The sequence below is a fragment of the Antrostomus carolinensis genome, unplaced genomic scaffold (assembly GCF_000700745.2).
Source record: "Antrostomus carolinensis isolate BGI_N321 unplaced genomic scaffold, ASM70074v2 scaffold49963, whole genome shotgun sequence".
NCBI classification, from domain to species: domain Eukaryota; kingdom Metazoa; phylum Chordata; class Aves; order Caprimulgiformes; family Caprimulgidae; genus Antrostomus; species Antrostomus carolinensis.
In genome coordinates this window covers 1-25,019 of record NW_010308266.1, presented here as the reverse complement: position 1 = coordinate 25,019, position 25,019 = coordinate 1, and the positions used below count along the sequence as shown (strand labels likewise).

General features: G+C 40.1%; 1 protein-coding gene across 1 annotated transcript; it reads right to left on the bottom strand.

Annotated features, from left to right (window-relative positions):
- Window positions 1–4,166: 4,166 nt before the first annotated feature.
- Window positions 4,167–24,697, bottom strand: GTF2H1 (general transcription factor IIH subunit 1). The gene is made up of 15 exons (XM_010165701.2): window positions 24,622–24,697; window positions 21,499–21,667; window positions 19,459–19,651; window positions 16,850–17,012; window positions 15,083–15,176; window positions 14,336–14,485; window positions 13,183–13,262; window positions 12,347–12,477; window positions 11,107–11,194; window positions 9,702–9,790; window positions 8,742–8,859; window positions 7,788–7,878; window positions 6,185–6,300; window positions 5,176–5,268; window positions 4,167–4,580 (listed from the first exon to the last, which is right to left on the bottom strand). The coding sequence occupies exons 1-15, from the start codon at window positions 24,625–24,627 to the stop codon at window positions 4,494–4,496; spliced, it is 1,668 nt and encodes a 555-aa protein (XP_010164003.2). The 5' UTR covers window positions 24,628–24,697; the 3' UTR covers window positions 4,167–4,493.
- Window positions 24,698–25,019: the final 322 nt, after the last annotated feature.

The following is a 25,019-nucleotide window of genomic DNA, read 5'->3' as shown; positions in this document are numbered from 1 at the left end:
GCTGAAGTAATGCAGACTGGTAGTTGTAGGGTAGAAAAGGGAGGATATAAGTATCGCTGAGAGCAGGACACCACTTTCCCTTGAGGTTTATGGGGTGAAATGGAAATGCCCAGCTGTGGGTGCACATAGATGGTGTTGGCAGCTGAGTCCTGGGGAGGTTATACAGAACAAAGGAACCTTGTTAAAGGAGCTCTTAGCAGGCAGGGAGGACAGGGTCTGTGTAAGTCCAGGACACTGTTTCCAACACTGGAGTTGTTTGGCTTTACCAGGATGAAGGGTGTTCAGGATCCCACGGGGTGCTTGCTGCCCAGGGGCTGGATGGACAGAGGAGTCTGGGCTCTGGTCCATGCCCTCTAGCGAGTGCTGTGCTCTCCAGCCACACTGCTCCATCAGTCTGATCAACTGCTCTGGCTGCATCTGGCACCTTTGGGTCTTGTCTCTTCCAGAGCAGCCAGTGCAAAAGCCCCCTGGTATGTCATCCTCTATCTAGGATGTTATCAAGGAGAGCGGTGAATTCTCTTACTCTGTGTTACAGACAAGGACTTGGATCTCTTTTGGGGAGATGATGTGTGCAGAGGTAGCTGAGGGGGAAATGCAGTGTCCTGGAAAAGATCCAGGAGATTGGGTTAGGTAATTTAATGGTTCCCCAGGCTTTAAACTCTACTGCAGGAGCACATCTGCCATTAGTTATCAGGGTTTTTGGAGGATCAATGTTAGTTCACCACTGATGTCTGATCACTGTTCAAACTGTGTTCCATTTAGATCCAGCTCTTGCCACAAGGTAAGGGAGAGCTTGGGAACAGGTTCGGAATATTGTGGCTCACTCACTGAAACTGTTGCAGTACAAAGGCTCCAAAACCACTTAATGCAGAGCCAGCAGATGCAGGCATGCTGGGGTAGGCTTTGCCCTTAAGAAAGGGAAACAGGATGGATAATGGAAAACTGGATCTGAAGCTTCCTTGTCCTCACCTCCCCTGCTTACACAAGTGACCTTCTTGATAAAGCAGCTGTTTGATAAGAGTTTTGTCAAAGGATAAGGTAAGCTTTCTAGCTAGTAACAATACCTCATGACAGAAGTTGTAAGGATGTAGTTACAGTATAAATAAGGGAAAATAGCTGCAAAAAAAACCCCCAAAACAAAACATCTTAAAGGGGTGGTCAGGAAAGTCACCCACCCATCTGGGAACGCACAGGGCCTTGGTCAGTGCTTTGTCACACTGGGAAGCTGAAGATCATCGTCTAGAGAGCTACCCTGAGTGTGCAAGAAACTACTTGTAGGAGTGGCTCCAGCAGAAACATGTTGCTTCCCATCCTTGACTGGGGCAGAGCTCCTGTTGAGGGAGAAACAGCCCAGCCTTTTTTGTGGTGCATCCCAGTATTTTCATCTGCTGAAATTCACAGCCTACAAATAAGCTGAGCCAGCCTTGTGCTAATATCTCCTTTAAGTTATCCTTTCTCTGTTACTAGCAAAGCTTGGATTTGAACGGCTGACAAAGCTGCCTGTGCAGCTCTCCTGAACCAACAGCTGCAGGATCAATATATGGAACAAGCAGAGTACTAATCCCTGGAGATTTAAACTGGCTTTTGTCTGATCAGGAACAGAGGGTCAGTAGCACTAGTAATGGTGGAGATTCCCTGTGCAGCAGAAAAAGTTCTTGACCTCTAAAAATGAAATAATTTGACAGTAACTATATTGTAACCCTTTTGCTCCTGACCTCTCCTACCAGCACAAAGGGACAGCTCTCTCAATTTAGACCTGAATGGAGCCTGTTTGGGATTTAATTGAACATGAGAAAACACAGCCTAAGCATTAGAGAAGACTTGACTTTAGAATTCAGTAGGGTTTATTCTACAAATCTTAGATCAATGCCAATGATACAAGTTTTATGAATTCTCATTAAAAATACAAGTCAGTATAAAGATTCCAATAGTAATATAATGCATGATGATTCAGTTTCAAAACTTAAGGAATGAATCTGGGTTTTGGACCATGCTACAGAAAAGGGGAACACAATGTAGGAGAAAGAATATTTAGTTTACCTCCCTTACTTTAGGAGGGGCCTGTGCCTTATTGCCACAATACCTGAAAAATCAATAGGAAGTGCATAGCAGCCTTGCCTGTACAGTCTCTAGGCAAAACTGTTGAATTTAGCATCATAGTTCTCTCCCACCCAGTTCTGTTAATTAAGGTACATTTTGATAGCCTGATATCACTATAATAATTTAAAGCTATTGCAACACCATCCCCCATAATTATTATAAACAACAGTCCTTTGGACTGTAAAATGCTCTTGTGATGCACTGAAACTTTTCCACTGTGCTAACTGTTTTGCCCAGTGTTTCTAGGAACGCTAAATACTGATTCAAATCAAAGTTGAATTAGTTCCATGTTCAAAACTCTCCTGTCTGTTTTGTTTTTTTAAATGAAGTCTCAGTGCAATCTAATACTCAAATGCGTTGTTCATAGCTTCAGGCACAGTTAGAATATAAATCAGACATTTTCTTGAACCTAGCCCTCTGATATGATGAAAGGTGTTACAGCTTTCACTGAACAGTTGCAGTTTGGCCACAGAATTGCTAGATCAAATGCTTTGGAGTGAGGGAGAACAAAACTACCCTTTCTTTCTGGGAGCTGCCTGCACTTACAAGAGGATTAGGCTTAATAAAGCCATACCCTAAACCTAAATTTTAGAGAAAGTTTATTTATCACAAGAGGTAACTCTTGACAAGATGTGCACCTCATCCCCCAAATGCTGTACGTACATCTGTTTATTCCTAGTGGCATTTTCACCCTGTCAAAAATAACGGGCATCTCTTGTTGAGCCCAGTCATTTCTTGTAGTAGAACCACATAAACATCACAGAGCAGGTATCATGCATCTATCTGCAAAAGCAGACAGGGAAACTAGGCTTAACAATACGCATACATTTCCAAACAGAATTTTGGTGCAGACAGTGACATTTAACTGAAACTCAGCTTTTACCAAAATATTAGCATAATACAAAAATGCAAAAACACTGGGTAAAAAGAAGCTGCTGACTTCCACGCATCAGTTAAAGAAAAAACTCTCTTTTGCATAAATGGAGTAGCAGCACAGAACAAGCACAGACTTGGCTATACGAATACATCTTTTCTCCTGTAGGAATTTGCAAGAATTCTCCACCCAACATCGAACTATCATGTTTTAGCATCATACCAATGATGGCAAAATCTAGTATTAAACCATCGCGCAGGCTAGTGGGAATTTCTGCTGCCGTACTGAACACTGCTGTGCTTGCTTTGAGTATGTATTGTCACTCTAGTTTGTCTTTGTAGTAAATGCATCTTATACTTTTAACAGTCACATTTAGTCAGAAGTAAAAAAGTTCAGTAGCCCATAGTGGGCTCTAGTACAGTCGAGATGACAACAAAATACAAGGATGTCATTAAACTGCATATATTATAGAAAACAGGTTTACTCTGCATTTAAGTCACATTTAATACGAGACAAGTTGGTCTGAAACTGTGAACTGATTCTATTTGGAACAAAGTATGGCACAGATTCCCAATATCTATGGGCATTGTGTAAATTACATGTTTTTCTCTTTGCAGTGATTATCAATTCGCCAAAAATAGTGTAACAGTCAAAAGGGAAGAGTGAAGGAAAACAGATTTAGGAGAAGAAATAAAAAATGTCTAACAATTGAAAATAAATGACTTCTTTTGTAAGAAACTTTATTTAACTTCATTTTTAAAAATGCATTCTCTCCTCAGAACAAATGCCACCTTAAAAAAAAATAAATTGCAGTAGCACACACTTGCACCCAAAGGAAAACATGCAAAACTGATGGCTGAAAAAATTCTGCATAAAAATCCAAGACTTCAGGCAAAAGTTTGCACCCATGTGCCTTTAGGGACTCCAGACCATAAACAGCTTTCAGTGCAACGTCTCTTGCTTCCAATTGGTGGGGAAACATATGGCAGAAGCTTGTCTTCTGACAGCTACACTTGCCCAGATGTCTGAAGCAAAAAGTCTCAGCTATATTTTAAAATATAATTGTTAAACTGTTGCAGAAAGTACAAACAGAATTCAATAAAAGGTCAGAATCCAGTGAAGAAAAACTTTTAAGTTCTACCCTGTGCCATACGCTTCTTAAAAAAAAAAAAAAAAGGACAGAAAAAACAGATTTTATTAATACACCCTCTTTAAATTTATTTCTGAAAGCAGCTCTTTATGCAAATCAAAAGCAGTTCCTGAGTAACTGCAGTAAACAGTGTCTTTTAAATATTTTTGCGCCTCAGCTCTTCTGTTTTGGTTCTTCCTTGTTTTTCTCCCTAGTTTTCAAGTTTAAATCTCAGTTCTTTTTCAAAAATGTGCAAGTTCAGTTAGCATCATTTCCAGAAGTCCACAGCTTGCAGGTCTTCCTGCAACAACTATAAGATCTGCACATATGCTAGGTTGTACTCCTATACCTATTGCAGATTTTGCTCTCAAACCTGTACAGCATGCATGTTCACGTCTTCTTCAGCATACGCCGGGACTGCCATGTGTGGAACTTATTGTAGGCCGTCTGCAGCATCTCTTCTATATGACTTACCAACTGAAACATTAAGAGAGGGAAAAAAATGTCTCAGCTTCTGGAAAACAGCCCCCCTCCCCTCTCTTTGGTCAGATACTCAGTTGGATTCTTCCTTTTATTCACTAAGAGTAATCTCACTAATATCAAAGAGGTACCAGATAAAGAGAGAAAGGACCTTGAGGATCTATTGCAAAGTATCTGTAGAGGGAGCAGTTCCCAGAGCCACTAAGATGAGAAGGTCACAGGGAAGTGACACTTGATTGTGCTGTCTCTGTTCCGGTATTTAGTCTGTGACCACTTCTACTCTGACATCGTGGGAGACAGTTTTGAAGTTGCTAAAATTGTATTTCATGGTGAAAGTTAAAAATGAAACATGACTTCCCATTTTTGTTGTCTCACTTGGGTAATTTCAAATTACAGTTCTGACAGTTTCTGCTGTTATTCAGCAAGTCAGGAGGGAAAACTTGCTGTACTCGATTTCCCTCTCCCCATTTCCTAGTTAACAAAAAATATAAAATGCCCTAGGATAAGAAGTAAAAAAAACTTCCATCCTGTGGTAATTACGATTAAAATTAGTGACATGCACCCACATAACTAAAGAGTATTTTCTCCTTACATTTGTGCTTAAATACTGTCTCCGAATCTTTTCTTGGAATGGGCAGAGCTTTGTAACCTGAAATCTTTCCAAGTTGCTCCTCATTTTCACAACCTGAGAGAGAGGCAGAAAACCAGTATTATAATCACTTGCACATAAGTTTCATTTCCTTTAATAAATTGTTCTCCAACAACACTACCTTGTAACTAATTCTGGGGGCTACTTTAAGTACATATAGTTTGAGGAAGAAAAGTTACTAAAATATCAGTCTCTAACAATTCTTGAGCACATACTTATTTTTGAGGCAAGTGTGCTATGACTGAAAGTGCACTGTGCTGCTGTGATCGTTTTTACTTTGTCAGTAAATACTCTAGGTAAGATATTCACAAAACCGTCTTCTTTTTGCTTCAAGCAAAAACTGTACCCTGGATTTTCAGGCCACGTTTTGCAGCAGAAAATCCAACATATCTGAATGCAAACTTTATCTTTGTGAGGTCAAAAGAAAGAATAGCAACCAAAAATGGTTACAATCATATACCTGGTGTAGACAGACATCTCTTCTTGATGGTAACTTTGTTCTAAAAGGCAGTGTATGCTTTGAAGCTATGAATGAGTGATTTTGCAATGGACAGAAGAATAAGGAAAAATTTCTTGTAACTGTCACTGCAGAGGTTATGTCTAAGAGTTGGGGAAGGAGGGGGCTTTAGTTTGTGTGTTTTAAACTGGCACTGAGAAATCTGCATTTTAGGAATGGAGCTGCCCATTCTGTTTGAAACTAGCCTACAGCAACTGCTCCCGAAGGGTGTGCACAGGCATGCAGGGACAAGGATGATTTTAACCAATAGCACCAGCAGAATTGTTGGAAAAAGTAACGTTTTGGTGTTTTGTGACTTTCACTTCTAGGGATGAGGAAGTGCTGCACTGATTTAAAGCATGTGTATTAGTTCTATACTTCAAGTTAATGACAGTCATTCTAAACCAGGATCTGACCACATCATTACCAGGGCGACACCAGGGAGCTCCACCTTACCTTTTCTTCTAGGAATGGCGTGTTAACAGGGAAGCAGGACCAGAAGTGTCGTAGCAGTTCCCCTACTGCCACGTACAAGTGTTTTAGTTCAGACTGAATGTCATTTGGCACCATCTCTACAACAGGAAAAAGATTTTGTCACATCACTCAAAACTGTCATATGAAAAATGAGAATGTAAGACTAATGAAGGAGTTCAGCAATATACATTTCTACTAGAATCATAAAAAGGTTGGCTGGGAGGAAATGCTGAGGTGCCTCACACCTGAAGTAGGACTATCAGCAGTATTAGATCAGGTCAGCTGCTATTTATGGCTATATACTTGGAAGCTTGTATATTATATAGGGAGATCTATGCCAGGCAAAGAATGGAAACCAAAGTTAATCCAGGATTAGCAGCAGTGTATTTGTATTGTTCCAACAGTGTGGCAGTACTGCTGCTGGGACCAGCACCTTGTTCTCTTCACACCACAGTGCTAAATACTGTATGGTGGATACTGCAAGCTTTTCCCTCTCTCTTATGTTGACAATAAGAATATGGTCACAGTATGTGGAAAATGAAAAATCTGTGCAAGAACAAGGAACTGTATCCCAGATACTCTTAAAGAAGAAAGGGTGACAGGGTTCAAGAACAGGGAAGGAACCACAATCATAAAAACCAAAGACAAGAAAGCACAAGCAGTCATTGAGGATGACAGGAGCACAGTGAACTGAAGAGTGAATAGCAAACTCTAGGATTAGGTGCTTGTTGTTGCCGTGGTTTTTGTTTTTGTTTGTTGTTTGGTTTTTTTTAAAGTAGTGGTCAGGCTCAAAGAAGTAGAGTGTAGCACCCAGTATGTCAACTGGGATGGGCAAGAAAGCCTTGCTACTGCTTGCTGACTCCTTTTCTTTGCGTACCATAAAGAACTCATACTTGCTTTTTCAGCTGTCTGAATTATCAGTTTCTGCTGCTCTTCAGACCAAGTAACACAAATTAAACTGGAAAACTGTTATAAACTCTGCCTTGTGAGAATAGGGATTCATCTGCTGTGAGACTAAAGAGAAAGCAACTCAAACTGGCAGGAATATGATGACAGAGAAAGAGGTGGTTGAATGGAGATGTGAGAAGGAGGGGTTGCCTGTTTTGCCCTTGCAGTCTACAAGAAAGTTATTCTTTTTCACAGCAAGCTGTGGATCTTAAACGCAGGCTGCAAAAAACTTGCTTCTAGACGTTTATCTAGGCCTCACCTCCTTAAAGCTTTCCCAGAGTATGCATTTGTTTTCTAAAATCCAGGGGAAAAAAAAAAAATCAGAAAAGAGAAATGCTGATCAAGCAAACCCCATCATCTGTAAGAGGGCTTAGTGTCTAGTGCGTCCTTCATCACTTGATCTGTAAAATTCTCTCATTCAGTTGCTCAGCACTGGTGTAGCCAGTACCACCCTCACAGTGTGGCTGGATTGTTGCTTTTCTTTTGTTGCTGTAATGCAGTATTACTCCAGCTACATGTTTCCATAGTTTCCTTTATCATTGTAATGTATCCTGAGAGAGAGATGAAACAGCAAGCCAGGTACTGCTGAATAATGCAATAAGATACGATTAAAGTAATATACATCCTAAATCCTTACGGTTTATGGCTTGCTGTGTTCCACCCTGCATAAGTGCTCCTCCAGGTGACAGGACTGCAATAGTGCTAGCAGCATCACCACTTGAAAGAACCTGAAGGGAGAGAGGAAACACGTTTCACATAACTTTTTCCAACAAAATATTTCTAAAATACGTTGTATTTGAACTCTAATGACAAAGATACAGTTGAGCAAATACAATGGAAGTTCTGATGAAGTCTGCTCTTCTCCAGAATTAAGACACAGTGCCTTTAAGTGCTATAGCTCACAGTTTCAGTGAAAGCTCTCCAATTAATTATGGACAAACAAACCTTTTCTTTACCTAGTACCTGAACTGTCTGTGCAGCTACTTTGAAATGAGACAGAGAATTACTCTACAGAAATGTGACACATCCACAGTTGTGGCTCCTTTACTTAGAACCAAATCTAGGTTTATTAACAGAGGAAGTTCAGATACTGGCTGTGGAGGTTGGCTACATGGCTATGCTGCCCTCCAGTTGCCAGGACAGAGCTTCTGTACAACCTACAGTGAGAGCTAAGTCCTGCCTCAGTGCATTTAGGAGCAAAAGACCCATTCAGTTATAAACCTGCTTACTGGGACCTCCTAAGACCATTACATCCTAAATTTCAGGGGGTGGGATCAATAATACTGGCCTGTGCTTCATGTTGCATGACTGTCCTGCTTTACACCTTTACCCTTTCCTCAAAAGAACTTTTTTAAAGAGTAGAACGTAACTTTGAATATCAGCAATGGCTCAGTTTCCTATTGTTTAGATTTTAAACACAACAGCTCAAAATATATCACCTAAAGTTTTAAAATAAATTGAACAACATAAAACTATTGGAGATAATTAAGTTTACCCTGAAAAATTAAAATTCCAGTAGACATGAGATTCAAAATTATATAGCAAGCAAAATGCTGACAACAAGGGAATTTTTTTGAGTATTCTTCCATACCTGAGTTAGTTTGGGTACATATGCTTCCATTTCTTGCCTAATACTATGAAAAGAATTAATTATATCCTGACTGGTTGCATATTGCTGTGATTGAATTGGAGTTGGACCATGATAATACCTGTGAGGTGAGAAAAGGAAAGAGAAAAGTATATTGGTAGGAGAATTGGTAAAACAGGCCAAACTCGGTGGACACTTCTCCAAATGTTTCCAATTTTAGATGCTTTGATCCTGTTGATGCCACTATCTACATCTTATTTAGTGACAAACTAAAATACATTGCCACATGGGAAGAGGTTGAGTTTGGGGTGGTATGGCAGCAAAATAAGAGAAGAGCTTTTATTTTTAAATCTGTGAGCATCATTTTGCTAATGAAAAGCTATCCGTGCCACCTTGTTCTGGGAATATCGTTCGAATAGAGGCATTCACACCAGTTTTGATTGAAACTAAGCTAAATGAAATTAGGTGTACATTTGAAACTGTTCTCTGTCCTGTAGTATCACTTATTTTCTGAAGTTGCATCTATGGATCTCAAACTCAAAAGTCTAGAAAACGAGAGGACTATTACTAGAAAAATACTAGACCAGTGAGCAGTCCTAACTATCCTGATTGCACTTGGAATCGTATCTGTTTTCACATGTAACACATACATTTTTCCACTGTAAGCTGCAACAGAGTGCTGAACTGTGAATACAAGTCTGTTTGACTTCTACAGAAATAACACATCAAAGCCCTTCAAGTAGGCTTACAGAGACTTAACTTGCTGAAAAGCAAGACAATCAAAATACAAATTTAAATGGAAATTACTTAGAAATTGGTTTATACAGAAATTCACATTAGGTTTCTAAACTTAACCTAAATACACTTGAGTGTGGCACTAAATCAGCTGATTCTGTGCAGGCTGTGATGAGAGACCTGCTAGATGAATATGCTGAAATGACCGTGCATGTTTTGTTAACTCACCTATCAGACTTCTTTAAGTTTAGTGCAATAGTTTTAATGCTATTATTCTTTGTTAAATCTTCATATTCAATGGACTCCTGCAGTTTCACCTGAAATAAGACAAATAATTACACACATTACTAATGAGGACAGAATTTGATGCATCTAGTATTTTCTTCCAGTTCACGGAGTTTAAGCAGAGGGGTTACTAAAACCTTAAGGAAAATTGAAGTGTAGAATGGTTCACGTCTACCCTCCAGAGGGAGCAGTGCCCAGTATTATTTAAACTCTGCAATGTGCAAATCTTGGCATTACCACTTTTTTCCTGCAGATTCTGGCCAAAACTTGCAGTCCCTGCCACTTCCAAAGAGTGCTCTGCTATACATAGATCACTCTTTGTGTTCTATTTATGTCCATCTATCTCCAGGCTAGCAGAAATAGTAATGATTTAATGGCTGGTATACAAGAGTGTAAGACTAAAACCATAATAGTTACACAAACTATTTGTTGATAGCAGAACTGAAGCATTAGCAGTGAGAGGTGGTAACAGCACAGCGATATCAGACTGGTACAATGAGAAAACTTACTTCTGAAGTCTCCTGCTCTCATGCTACTCTTTCACTCCCCTTTTCATCACATTTATTCTAGCCCTGGTGTATCATTTACTCCCCAGTAAAAGTTGTAGCTTTCAGGAAAGTCAAAGCTGTTGACTACCTCAACGTTTAACAACACGTGTATTCTACAACCTTTTCTCACAATATATGCAGGTTTTGAGTCCTCTTGGCATTTCCTATTTAGGCTGTCAACTCTAGCAAGAGTATTCAATTCAGTTTTGTAGCAATTACAGTACTCTTCTCTACTTTGTGAGCTGCTCTGCTTAGTCTGAAATAGGCTGTTGTCCTGTATTTCAGTGCACCAGGTGTCACTACACTTTCAGTTTAACCTCACTTCAGCTTCTGACCTTAAGATGAAGGCTGCCGTGGGCCAGTTTAATCATCCCCTCTACAGATCATACACTTGATAGGTGCTTGAAGACCCATATTCCTTTCAGATGGATGTTCTCTGGAAGTTTTCAGGCATTTTGAAAAAAAATCGGGGGGGGAGGCGGTGGGCAAAAATAGAACTGCACTGAATGGAAAGAACCAGATTTCTGGGTCCAATCAGAAGCACGTTGGGAATTTTTTACTTTCATTGGGCACTACTGAAGAGATAACAGAACAGTACTTCAAGGTGTAATTTATTTGTGTTTACTAACAGAGGTACAAAGCTTTTTATAGGCCCTTGGGTTCTTCTACATACTTCTAAGCAACGCTAAATAAGTATCACTTTAGATGCATCATAAAACAAGTAAGGAACCTTCAGCAATCTTTCTAGAGACAGAGCTTCTAGTTCCATTCAATTAGAATTGCATCAGCTAACTTTATACCTTTTTCAGTGGTGGTTGAAAGAAATCTGAATCCCTGGAGTTTCCATCCGTACTGCTGGTCTCACTGTAATGGTCATTTTGTGCTTCTCTTAAAATAGAGAAACAGCATTAAGAAGAATTCACCTCACAGGAAACTTAAGATACAAGCTAGAGACAAAGTAAATACATCTGTTTCAAAAATTTTATCAGCATGTTCACATACTGCATATCAGCTTTTTTCCCCTTCTGTCTTCATTTCTAGAAGTTGATCTAGGTAGAACGAACTCCTCAAATAACCCTGTTTGTCAAGGGGGAAATTCAACAGCAGGGAGGGTGCTTCTCCTTCTCTTCAGAAATAGCAGCATGCCCACAGTGCAAGTGGGACACAGCAAAATCATGCCGGAACTAGAAACCCTTTGCGTGCACGCTGATGCCAACCAGGTATCAGCAGAGCTATGGGTGCCCTGAGGCAGCACTGTTTCAGATTGAGAGCTATTGGTTTGTCTCTTTCTGAACTGAGAAACAGAAACACACATTACCCAGAAGAGGTTGTTTAAGGTCCACTGTTCCATTTGTGCAAGACAGAAGAACATGAGGGAGCACAGCTACACGGAAGAAAGTAACTAAGATCTCTTACAGGTAAAGAGAGTAGAGTGCCTGTCTATAAACCAGCTGTAAAGCAGACTTCACATCAAACACATTTCATGTCTCTCAAGAAGTTTCATTTGTGAAGTTTACCATAAATATATGTTACCAGCTGATACTTTTTTGTTTGTTTGTTTTGGTCAGAGGCAGGGTACTGCACTGGAGGAATCTTTCATCTGATCTGCCCATGCCACACTGTTCTTTTGCGTCCTCCTTTGCTTATGTCCATGCACCCCACTACAGGAAGCCCCAGCAGAGCTGCTCCTGGAAGGCAGGCAGTAGCAGCTCCCTGCACCAGACCTCACTGCCACACAGCAAACAGAACACTACTGCAGCCTTCACCAGAGCTAGAGAGCTAAGGCAATAACATCCTTTCCTTTTTAATCTGCTTTGTATGATAACAACCGAGCTAAAAATAGCATTTGTCATCTCAGACAGCTCTACAGAACTTTTATAAAGTAAAATAGAACCTAAAGGTATTTTAATTTCTAGAGCAAAAGATTTCATTCATAAAAATTAAATTAAAAGGTTTGATGAGTAATTGAAGATGTATTTTTGTTTTGGAAATTCCTTAAAACTTGTTACAAAAAAGCTTTTGCACAACATTGAAACTTACTGTTTCCTGAGGCCAGCTGCAAGGACCATGGCACTATGATGATTAAAGCGTTTTATAATGGCAGCATTGCTACTTTCTCTAGCGGATTTTGACGCGTTTGATGTAGAGGCCACAGAAGCAACGCCATAGCCCTACAAAGAAAACAACATTAGCTACCTCTTACCCCAAAGCCAGAAGGATGATTCTGTTTTCCATTGAGTCAGGAAGCTGCATGCCACCTCCTCTAAACTTTACTGAGTGACACTGCATCATCACCTGAAGCAGTATTTTCCTACCTCCCCGTCACCATCACTTTATGTACTTTGAAAAGTCTCCATAGACTATTGTATTCTGATAAACTGGGCAGTTTAGAGGTGCCTGAGAGAAGAAAAACATTCTTAAACAGATAGTTTTATATGACCATGATTCTTTTAAGTAAAAACAGATCTAGCTTAAAAAAAATTGAAGTATTGCCTGTATGAAACAGACAGGCATTGATGGCGAGTAAGAGCCAGCAACTGTTGTACTGACCTCTTTGTAACATCTTGTGGGACACCAGCAGCCCACAGGCTAAATGACATCTGTCAGGAGCGTGTGATACTACCAGGAACTCAAAAAACCTCAAGCCTTAATATTGGCAGTGTTCCCCAGTTACCAGGTGGCTGAAGGCAACTCACCTTACCCCATGCTCGGTTTCATGCTTGCAGTTAACCAGCCTCAAAAGCAAACTAGGGCAGCTTGCACAGCACTTCTAACATAACTATCCTAGAATTTGTAGTTATTTTAACAGGAGAAGGACCTACTTTCTCCTTAGATTAAACTAAGTGGGGGTGTGTGGGTGTCCCCCAACTACTTACTTCATCTAATGTTTTATCTTCCAAAGCTGTTAAATCTATCAGAGGGTTTTTCACTCCTTGAGACACCATTGTTTTTAACCCTGCATGGAACAAAAAAACATGAAAAACTGTATCTAAACAAATAAAAATAATTGTGCTATTATTAGATCACATTTAACCTTTAAAAGGAGAAGACAAAGGTTCTGCAGATGCCCAAGTATCACTGTGACTAAAACTTTCAACCCTTTTCAAAGTTCCATTCAAAATAAGCAATAAACTTGGAAAGTTATTGTAAAAGACTGTCCTACTAGTTAGTGCAGTTTTTATCAATTTCTATACATCACTAAATACTGTTTGGGGGGAAAAAAAAACCCCAAAAACCCCTGAAGATGCAGTTTTATTAGTTGTATTAGTGGGAACTGGGAAGCCTTAATTGTGTTGCTTCTAATTTCGGCACTGTTTTGCTGCCATGTCTTGGGTCGAATGGTAACTTGGTGATAGCTTTTATTTGTGAAGTGTCATGGATTCCTAACACAGTGCTTTTGTTAGTAACAATATGTATTAAGGAATGGTGTTGGGTGATCTCAACTCTCTATATTTCTGTATCATCACAAACCTATCTCAAAAATTCATTAAGAACTTAAGTAAGATAGTATTTTAAGATTTCACATTAAAAAGGTTGACAGAGAACAAGGATGGCAACTCCTCTGGAAAATCTTAAACAGGGTCCATATTTGTCTATTACTAAAACCTGATGTATAACAAAAGCTATACCTCTTACAAATTGTGCACACACAATTTTTGTAAACAAAATGCTTCCATAGTAACTGATGGCAGAGCATAATCTGTCTAGCACGATGGCATATTACAGAATTTACCACAGATTTACTGTTGCATGAGTAAAGAGTATTTCTGCTGCCACCACTTTCCAAAGGCTAATGTGTTTCAAGAAGTGTACTCACTATCAAACATGTTAAGAACAGCAAAGCGATAGCCAACTTTCAGTGACAGTCTGTAGCTTCTGCTTTAGTTTGACAAACAAGATGCCCAGTGAACGGACATAAGAAAACTGACTTCAGCTTTGCTAAGTTTACTAGATGTACCCAGAGTGTTGTGCTCTGTGACGTAGCTGAGACTGTAGCAGCCTACTGCAGAAATTAAGTTTAAAGTTTACCTTTTTCATCCAGTTTGGCACATTCTGCAAATAGGTCTTTTGAGCCTGTATTGAGCCTGTCCCGATGGAAATAATGAGACTGAAAAAATCGTGTCCAGAATTCCCTCTCGGTCATGTTATGGGGAACATTTTCTGCATATTTCATTTTTACTGTGAACAAAAAACATGGTGATTACAAACTGTTCCACAAATCTTAATACAGTGTTTTACATTAAAATTTCCTTGCTTGCTTCCTTGCCTTCTATCTAATCTTGCCTTCATTCAGGCTGATTAAATGTAAGGGAATGTAGTAGTTAAGCATGAGCAAACAGGTACTCTTTTATACCCTGCAATGCCAGCTAATGCTTTGAAAAGACATGCACGTAATAGTGGGCTGAATACTCTAATTTGAATTGCACACACACAAGAAGTTTGTAGGGTATCACGGGAGCCAAATATCTACTCACAACTTAAAAAGAAAAAAAAAAAAAAGAAAGAAAAAAGGGTCAATGCAAAAAGTTAGTGCAAAAGTTCTATGCAACAACTTAAAATGTTTTCATTTAACAAAATCAAGTTTTCATTTCAAAAGCATGTTTTAGCACATGCTTCTTCTCAGCCCTCAAACAAGGCAGAGAAAATCATCCAGGAGACTGAGGATATGGTCCTCAATACTTCCAGGCTCAGACTAACATTCCAGGCTTCCCACAGTAAGATAGTAAACACCAAATCTTAAATGCATGTATTTGTTATGTAAAGCACTGTTCTTACCTGCAGGATATGTTCGAAATATGGATTCAATGATGTCTGAAGTCAAATTATACCTCAGACCATTGCAGCCATCTGTTTGAGGCCGTACATCAGCCTAAGAAAAAGCACACAGGGAGAAAAAACAGTGATGTCTGAATGCCTTCTGTAACTGGAGAAGGAAAAAACCTGGCATCTCGCAATCAAATTCTGCTGCACATAAAATAATCTTCTTCCTCCAATAATCCATAGCATATTTGATCATAAATAGGTATTTTTAGAATGAGAAATGAAAAAGCATGCATTAATTACTTTATTATACTTGCCACTTAAGGGATGATTCAACAAGTAGACTGTAAGGTTTAGAAGATGAAAAGCAAAGACCACTCCATCAGTCAAAAGAAGATATGCTTAGTTTAATATATCCTTGTTTCAAAGTAAAAATAGGCATATTTACTGTATATGCCTAATCTTTTCTTGTTCAGTCAACTATTCAGCTAGTGAATAATCAGTGATGATAATGAAGTGACAAAAAAGGATTTATAGCTCTTACACCTGAGTTCTTTATACACTAAAAGCATCTCAGTATACCTGATAAATAACACTGAATTTAAAAATTGAGGGTAAGCCTTAGTCAGAACTTGCCAGTTAGATCTCGGTGACCTCTGTGGCAAGCAAGTGCTCAGTCCAGTTCTCAGTAACAGGAAAAAGGACACAATTGCATGTGCTGACTTCTTTTCTTCCTTTTCCTGTACACCTTAATTCTAGTATTTGCACCACCTTCTTCCTAGAGAAACGCTCATTCTGAGCAGAGCCAGGTGGTTATTTTAACTTGACCTACGATGCACAAATATCTGGAGTTTTCCTCTTCACAAATGGAGAGTACACAAACACAACCAGTCATTTTAAGAAAGCTTCAGTTTTGAAGGTTTGGGTTTGAGTGGGTTTTGGTTTTGTTTTTTTAATGTTAAGGTAAAAGAATAATGGGAGACAGGAAATCAGAGCAATCAAGTTCATTTGCTAACTGACTCAGGTATTTCTAAGGGGAAAAAAACTAGTGTCTGTACAGTAGCTAAGCCATAAAACAGCTCCCACCTCCCCTTTCCCTCCTAAACCCTTGAGGTGTGCACAGAGGCAGAAATGAGATTCCAATTGGAGTGTCACAATCTGTATGAATTCTGTTGCAGAGGGAGAAACATGTCTCTGTGGGAGGAATCTGAAGATGGGACCTAGATTACTTTTATACTGAAGCATGGTTTCTACAAATGGGTAACATAAGTGAAAGTCGGGGAACGAGAGAGATAAAACAAGCTTTCACATATACAAGTTGTTCTTCAAGTAGCTGAAAGCACGTACTGGTTTAAAAAAAAGGGAAGTGACTAAAACCTTTTGTGTGTGAAGTCTTTGCAGCTTGATTTATGCACATCAATGCTGCAACAGATACTCTTTTTAACTTACTGAGTTAGTACACTGTAATATAGTGACTGTAAGTTCACCATTATTCATTGCCATATTCCTGGCAGAGCAGCATTATAAAAAATATCTATTGTCAATTTAAAGTCCAAATTGAGCATCTTAAATTGACAAAATTTTGAGGTTGCAGATTTGTGTAAAACCTTTACTTTTTTTTTTCCCTCCTTTACACTTGCTGTAGTCAAACGAACATGTGGAGGGATGTTGAGGAACCAGGAAAGAACAACATTATTCCCATATACTTTAAAGTACATCAGCAGAACTCTCTTTCCCCAATTTGTTTGCTCTAAAATCCTTGAAGTCAGAGGTTCAACATACCAGAAATGCTGCAGAGATGCCCACATCCTGCTTACTAGGTGCTGCAGAATTATCCCCTGCATTCAGGCTTAAACGGTTGGCCCAGAATTCTTCAGCACTGATTACTTGGCTCACAACAAGGTCTTTATAGAGCTGAAACAAAACAGGATCTTCTTGCAGCATTCTGGTAAAAGAATGTATTGAATAGAATTGAAACGCTGCAGAATAAATCACTAGGATTTCCACAACTAACATGAGTTCACAAAAGGAACAGAAACCCACTTTTCTTTCAAATTGCTGTGCATTTCTTAACAAGACTGTGTTAACATCCAACCTCGATAGCTATATTTGTCTCAAAAGAATTAAGAAAGGACTAAAAAAAAGTTTAAAGAATAGTATTAAATGCTAGAAAACAGTAATGCCTAAGAAAAAGTTCATGTGGAATTAATGTCTTGTCCTAGAAATATTCGGTGGTGCTCTTGTGCCTCTGCATGTCCAGGACTGGAGTCTCCAGAACTATAAAAGCATAATGAATTTTCTTCAACTTCCATAACAAAGGTCTTGGGGTGGGGGAGAAAGGAAATTTCAGCACTATCCAATTCTTGTTTAAGATCTTAAAATTCAGTAGTTACAGGTCTCTATTATAGTGCAAGAGTAGATATTACAAAATATGTGTGGGATAAGATACCTTAAAATATATGCTGCCCAGAGTTCTTTGTTTGTTTGTCTGTTGGTGACAGTAGGATCCTCATTATTTAACTATCACATGCCATACAAATGCTACAGAAACAGTGTTACTACTTGCACCAGGGAATAATGTTTACAAAAGTTATCATCCAGATATCAATTATCACCCTCACTATCCAAAATACAAAGAATACACCTGAAACTTCAGTTAATTCATGTCTAAGCAGTTTTTCATACAGCTGTGTACCTAACCTGAAACCCGCTGGGCTATTTTCAGGGAAACGTGCATACGTGTTCACAATCAGCCAATAACCTCAACATTTAGCATGTGCCTCAGGGTCCTGATCATTTGCAAACAAGAAAAACATAGGAATCTTCTGAATACATAGTATGTGGTCTAGGGAAGGACATGGATAAACTGCAGTCTATACTGAACCAAAGTCTGTAGCTGCTCTAAGGAGGAAGTAGGGTGAGGTAAGTGAAAACTTGGTGGCAGGACATCCCTATTATGTTTTAACCACCAAGGTTTTTCCAGTTTTTCTTGTTGCTAACAAATATGGATTAGTGGCAATTCTTACAAATTAGTGCAACAGGAAGCAGTCTGTTATTCTAATTATGTCATTAACACTTGGAATTTTGGTACATACCTGACCCCCACATATCAATAAATGGAGGAAGTGCCACAGGAACTCTGGATGTAGTACCCTTCCAGAACAGGTTGAAACTTTTCTGTCTCATCTGTTGCAAATTAAGCTAATGAGGTCCCATCACTAGACTTGGACTTCTCATTATCAAAAGAACAGACTATGACTATGTGCAGAGATTCTGGCTCTTCTGTAACTAGAAAAGCTCTTAATGCCACATGGCATAATACTGTAAAGCTCCATTTAAGGATATAAACATTCAGAGCTAAGACTGGCCGTGTACTCAGGATTATCACTGTTAGAAGTAAGGCACGCAGCATAAAGAAACTAGTATGGTAATTGTGCCAAAGCAGTCTGCACTGCTGCAGACCCTAGTGGTTGCTGCAGTACTGGAACCAGTTAATCCTGGATGTGTCACAGCTCCAGCACAAGTGCTCTTGCCCTTCTGCTGGGAGATCTTGTAAAGATCTGATCTGCCCAATGAGGCAATGTTCCCGTGTTTTGAAACAATCTAGCTTTAACTTAGCTAAGGTTAAAACTAGAACAGTCTTTGGAAACAGAAGCTAGTAGACACAGGATTCACAGCAGAAGTTAAAATGAAGTGAAATTCATCTGGGAAGATGGAGAAGAAAAGGGTGTTCTACGGCCACAAGGACTGGTTTAACAGAAACATTTTAAATGGAAGTGTATCTTAAAAGCCCTTTCGGGAAAAGGGCTTTAGGTCCTGGATGTCTTCTCAAAACATTTTTTAGAATAAACATCCTGTATGCCAAATAACAAACTACTGCATCTCACTTGAGACGCATGAAAATACCTAGCAATTTAGTAGAGTATATAAACCAGGAAAGAAGATTTGAGGGGGAAAAGGTTATAAAGGGAGAAAAAAAAAAATCGCAAATCAAGGAAGGTGAGAACTTCTGCAAAAGAAAAAAAAACCCACAACAACTTTCAAGCAGCTTTTCTAACTGATACATATTTACTTTAGAGGACTAAAGAGACAGACTGCCAGCTGGGTACTTTCGTCTCGTAGCCATGGATAACAAAGACTGGGTGGCAGCCGGGCTGGCTGCCTTTACACCTCAAGAACATGTCATGGAGAACACGAGCATAGTCTCAACATGTTGCAGTTATGCAAGGCTCAAGGAACTGCCTCTAAATTGAAAGTGGAGAGATTTTTACTAGAGAAACAAATGCTGTATCACTAACAATGTTGCAGTAACAACTGTTAGCAGAAATACACTATACTTAGGTAACAATTAAAAAAAAAAACCCAAAAATTTAAAGTTCCTTGCTGTTTACCTGTTCTTCTCCTCAAGTTCTTTATTAGCTTTCCTTTTGAACTTGGGCAACAGTTGTTGAAGAAGATCCTTTACTGCATCTCGCTCCTTCACTGCTGTGCTTTCATTGGAGAAGTGAAAGTTGGTTGTGTCCCCTGCATGCAATACTAGCTGAAGCTGAATTTTCGCTTTACCTTCTGGACTGATTTTCTGGCCTAGATTACACAGAGAGTATTAATTAGCAACAGACAGTAAGCTTATACAAGAAACTCTCTTCCCTAGAGTATTTGCTTATAAGCAGTTAGCCTCATCATCCAATTACATACCACTACCCTGTGAGTGCATTCCAGCCACGAAAGTGGAACAGACAGTCTTCCCCTTAAATTAGTTTGAACCCTGCACCTTGTTCTCTCTAGAACACAAGACATGGAGTAGCTGGTTGCTCAGTATCTTCAGCCACTGCTCAGGAGCCCTGACTCATCTTTGCATTCCCCACATCCTCCATTAGAAGAATGCTGCAAATTAGACTGTCATCACCTGGACACTTTAACCTGGTACCAACCCAGGCTGCTGCTGGAAGGTGACAACCTCATTCCCCCTTTCCACTTCTTTCTGATGCCTTTTCTTGTACGAGTGTTAGTGTCTGTGCAGCAAGCTGAACCAAGGAACTGACCCACTGAAAAGTCACCCCCTTTTGTTTTTCCAGCTGGACCAGTTCCCACAGAAGAAAAGTGGTAAGAAAGCAGATGTGGGGTGGAGTAACAGCATGTCTGTGGACAGCGAACGTATGCTGGTTTCAGGTGGTGTGGTAAGTGTACCTAGCCATTAGCACTCCCAATCACCAATGCCTCCAAGGTGCCATTACACCCTCATGACTCATAAGGAAAACCTAACTCCTGCTTCCTTTCTCCTAACCAGAGGGAGCAGAGGCCAGAACAACTATGTTCATGGACTGTTGTGCTGTACTGACTGCAGTGTAGCACTGCAAATGGCACTAACCTAACTAAATCTTACCCCCTTCTCCAGTGCAAGTGGGAGACAGGAACCAGATGTCACTACTAAATCATCATCTCTATTAAACAATTACAAACACCCTCTCCCTGTTTTTTTTTTTTAGTTTAGATGACAAAAAAGAGCATCTTTCATCAAAGTTAAAAAGACTTCAATGCATATACATGTAAATATTTAAAATAGAAGCTGATCGAGTGTAAATAAATAGCTAAATAAAACCTTCACGAAGTTGATTATTATAGGTGAACAGAGCTATTAAACTCCTTAAAACATCTGCATTTAAGAAACCAGCATATTAGTTCTGATTCATCACACACTTTGATCATGGTGCAGTACTTGTATATGACTTTAAACTGCAATAATCACTAAACGTTTACCAAGTGACACGTACATCTTTTTTTATTGCTTCTTTGGCATTACAGCACATGGAATACAAGCAGTAATTGCAGCCACAAAGCAGCATGCTATAGACATTTACTGTTCAGTTTTGACTTGCAAGTACTCTGCTATTGCAACAGCAAAGGCTTATTTGGAATGTAACCAGTTAGGCCAAACTACAGAAGCTAGCACTTCTGAAGCTATGGTCTGTTAGATGAAAATAAAACAGCAAGGTTCATTTTTTGTGAAAACTGAAACAGCTTTAGATGCACAGTTTAACAGATGACATGCCAGATAGTTTCTGTGTTAGACCCTGAAAATCCTGTACTCTTCCTCAACCCTCCTCCCACCCTTCCCTCAACAAGCATATGGCAGAGATTATTTTTCTGTTCAATTTATTGCAGAAGTTTATCAAAAGTTAATAGTAAATGCAGAATAAGTTAAACACCTGAAGGCTACCCAAGTTCTGCAGTGGCATCCTTAATAAACTGGTGATACTTCACCATGGTCCTGATCTCTGCTGCTACACAGTATAATGAAGTCAGAGCTCCAGACCCTTGCAACTTTCCTAACTTACCTACTAGTGTTTTATGGCAAATAAGCTGTGGGTTGTATTGAAGTGTTTATCGAAATACTGCTCACTGGAGCTGGCAGAGGAGAAGTGTTCACTTACATTTTATGTCTGCATACATATGGCTGATGGTGAATCGGTCCTTGCCTTCAGGTGCCCATGCTATCCTTTCAGCCATAAGGTAGAGAGCTCCATCCTGCTTCTTCTGACGTACCTTCTTTACAATCAGTAACACTTCTTCAGATGACGTTGCCATTGTGGCTATAAGGAGCTATTGAAAACATACAGTTGAGCTGATTAGCATCATCATTTTTGCTGTAACTCTTTCACTACTCTTACTGATATCAAAGTATTACAACCCACATTTACTTGTTAATACCTACGTCATTTTTGAGACATTCCAGATAAACATGCTCCCCTGTCAGTGCACTCAGTGTATTTAAACAAAATACTGCCAGCTACCTAAATAATTCATCTAGTTATATTGCCAATACTGCTTTTGCTCCACAGATCTTACAGTTAAACCAATAACCAATTTTTCTATTTTAATGTTCCTTTACTAGTTTTCCAAATTCAGGAGCAATGACATAAATTCCAAATCTCCTCTGGCACTTGGCAGCAATTCCCTTCTTCAGTGTGAGTGGCAGATGTTAAGTCATTTCAGAAAAGGGAAGGATACAAGGTATGTGAAAAATCACGGCTTTTCAGTTCTCTGTGCTAGAGATGAGGTAGCCCAGTTACACTCCTCTCCTCATTGCGATGGTTTTTGCCCAAGGCTCAAACAGTGTTTTGTACACTTGATTCCAGGTGGCCAGTTTCCTATCCCTCTCCCCCAAAGTCTGAGGGACTAATGTTACACCAACTTCAACACAATGGTAATTCTGTCACCAGTCTCACATCAACAAGCCTTTTGATTCTCGCTGCATTCTTCTCCCAAGCAGTCACTATCATTCCTCTCGACAGGTTCACCCTCCAGCTATACGTTTCTCAAGAGATTAAGGACACCCCAAGCATGGCTGCATTCTATCAAGATACTCTTGTACTCCTAACAAAAAATGACATCTTTGGTGTGTTTGCTGTAAATGTTTAGTCTGTCCAGTCACTGTATTTTGTACATCATAAACTTTACTACTGATATGCAAAATAAGATTTTTAAATGCTGATACACACGTTTCACGTGCTTTAGAATACCTGTAATATTTGCTAGGGCCTGCATCAAACTTGAAACAGCAACCTGCATCAGCTATCACACTACTAGTAGGTATCACAAAATGATCATTCTAAGCATTTAAATTCACATACTATTTTTTTCTTTTTAAAAGCAGCAAGACAGGATATTTTACTCTGACAATCTGGACAGTAACATAGCATTGTCTTCAGCAACAAAAGTCTCACAAGCCCATCTCCAAAATGAGTTAAGTAAAATACTAAATAGAAAGACTTAATGGCAAAAGAGCTTTGCACTTAGGCTTTGCTCCTTCGTCACTTCAGTCATCCAAAGCTTTGCCAAAGACTTGAGCGATGCTGAGCTGCGCATGGGGTTTCACATCAGCACCACTGCAGCACTCACTAAACACGCTGTGCCACATTCAGAGCAGCCCTGCTAACACTTCTTTCTCAAAGAAAACTGCAGGGCAGGATTTCAGGACTGTTTCCCAGTGTAATCCATTACAGCCTCCCCAGCAGCATTATCCTTTCAGTGCTATTCATGCTACTGTTTTATGTGGGGTTTCCTGTCACAGGTCTGTAGTCTCATCAGCACCTTGTCCTGACTGGGAAAAGGCAGCTGGCCACAGACTAGAAACCTCAACATATGCAAGACCAAGGATTTTCACTTTTTTTTTCTCCCTTTACCACTTCACAGTCCTTTAAGGTCATTATTATCCAATGCAGCAGAGACAAAGCCATAGAATGCAAAGGAATTAAACCTGTATGGAAGAGAAAGAAAAGGGACAGCATTTCCATAGCCAGGCTCATTCTGATACAAGTCACTTTGCTTTTCTGCCATGCTGTTTCACCCACCTACAACCAGCCTTTCAATTACTTCTCCTTTACAACCGCGGCGCTTCTAGCACAGTACCCTGCAGTGTGCAATCTGTGAACGCACAATTATCCCACAAGTGGCTCGTTCTACCTTCTGGGAGGGTGAACACACCAGCTCTCTGCTGTTCTTATTTATGTCATTGCTGTGCTTCCTTTTTCATGCAGTACTTTACGGTGGCAGTAGGAAGATCCAACTCACAAGCACAGTAAGCATTACCCAAAATGGAGAAAACCCTGAGAAAACCCAAAAAAGAAAATCTCTTAAACAGTACATAAAAAAAAAAATTAAAAAAATCAGGATTTAGGAAAATTACCATCTTTCACTAATGAAAACAAGATGGCTTCTTGTCACAAGTAGTACAGGAAAAATTCTGAAACAGCGATCTCGCCTAGCTGCTAGACAAGCACGAGGATGGTCTCCTGCTGACTGCAGAGGGGAAGGCGACGTCCTCGCTAGGCACACACAGTACACCAGTCATTTTCTTCTCTTTTTAGACACTTAAGGCTTGCTATGCAGAAGGGTGAGAGCCATCAATGATCTATTCATGCCTGCCCAAAGCTCATAACCTCTATATTTAACAACTGAAGTTTCCAGGAATCGGTACTGCGGATGATGACACTGCTGCTCAAAGGGGCAAGAACTGCAACAAGCATACAGAGAAATTCTGGTCTTTTACAGCTTTAAGTGATAATTTTAATCTGCTGCTCAAAGAAGCAGCATTCGAGTTCTGCAGCTGCAAATTTTGGAAGACAGACCCTTCTCTGGCTTAAGTATCTTCCAGAATAGGAAGGTCAGACACAGTTTATTTTAAATTCTCCAGCAGTAGAGCTTGTGAAATGATGGTTAATAGTTCTGAAAAGCACTTGGATCAATCAGTAGCCCTAACCCATGGGGTATGACTTGTCATCACGTCTGCCTTGAGGATGTTCACTGCAGCTGCAGTTTACAACTGGCAGGGTTTATCAATCAGGAAGCTCCAGTGCTGTCACCAAACAAAAAAAAATAATAATCCTGTTTGCATTTCCACCAATAACTCCTCCCTTCAGCTCTGCAGGAGTGAACACAGCTTCTAGAAATGCTGTCAAATTTCAACAGCTATCCTTCCTCTAACGCAGCCCCCACTTCTAAAGCCAGGTACCTCTTCTCTGCTCCTCACCCCTGTTCTGAACGCTCTCCGTGACCAGCATTTCACACTGTCAGTCTCTTCCCATGTGGCTTTTGTCAAGTTCTGAGCAGAAATAAAGGAAACCTTTGCACACTGTAAGAGCCCTGTCTTGGTGAGGGTCGGCGTGGGCTGGTGGGTGGGCTCTGACAGATGTGATGCAGGCCCTGCAGCCAGGCTTCCCCTCCCCACAGGGACCCGCAGAACGTCTGCGCTGACAGACCAACCGCAGCAGCGGGGGCATGCAGCCGGGCCCAGGGAGCCCCGGGTGGGGCCGGAGCTGGCAGAGCAGCCCCCGAGGGGCAGCAGCAGGGCGGGAGGTGGGAGAAGCGCCGCTGGGTCTGGGGCACCGGCGAGCGGGACAGCGAGCTGGCGGGACCCGCAGGCTGAGCCCCGGGGCCCGCGGAAGGGTGGATC

What these genes read in the sequence shown, in the direction of transcription:
- GTF2H1 (XM_010165701.2), bottom strand. An exon ending in GAACTTGAGGAGAAGAACAG is followed by an intron (nt 17,013 to 19,458) that starts GTAAACAGCAAG and finishes TTCTTTTACCAG; the next exon opens with AATGCTGCAAGAAGATCCTG. An exon ending in ATGTACCCAAACTAACTCAG is followed by an intron (nt 7,879 to 8,741) that starts GTATGGAAGAAT and finishes CTCTCCCTTCAG; the next exon opens with GTTCTTTCAAGTGGTGATGC.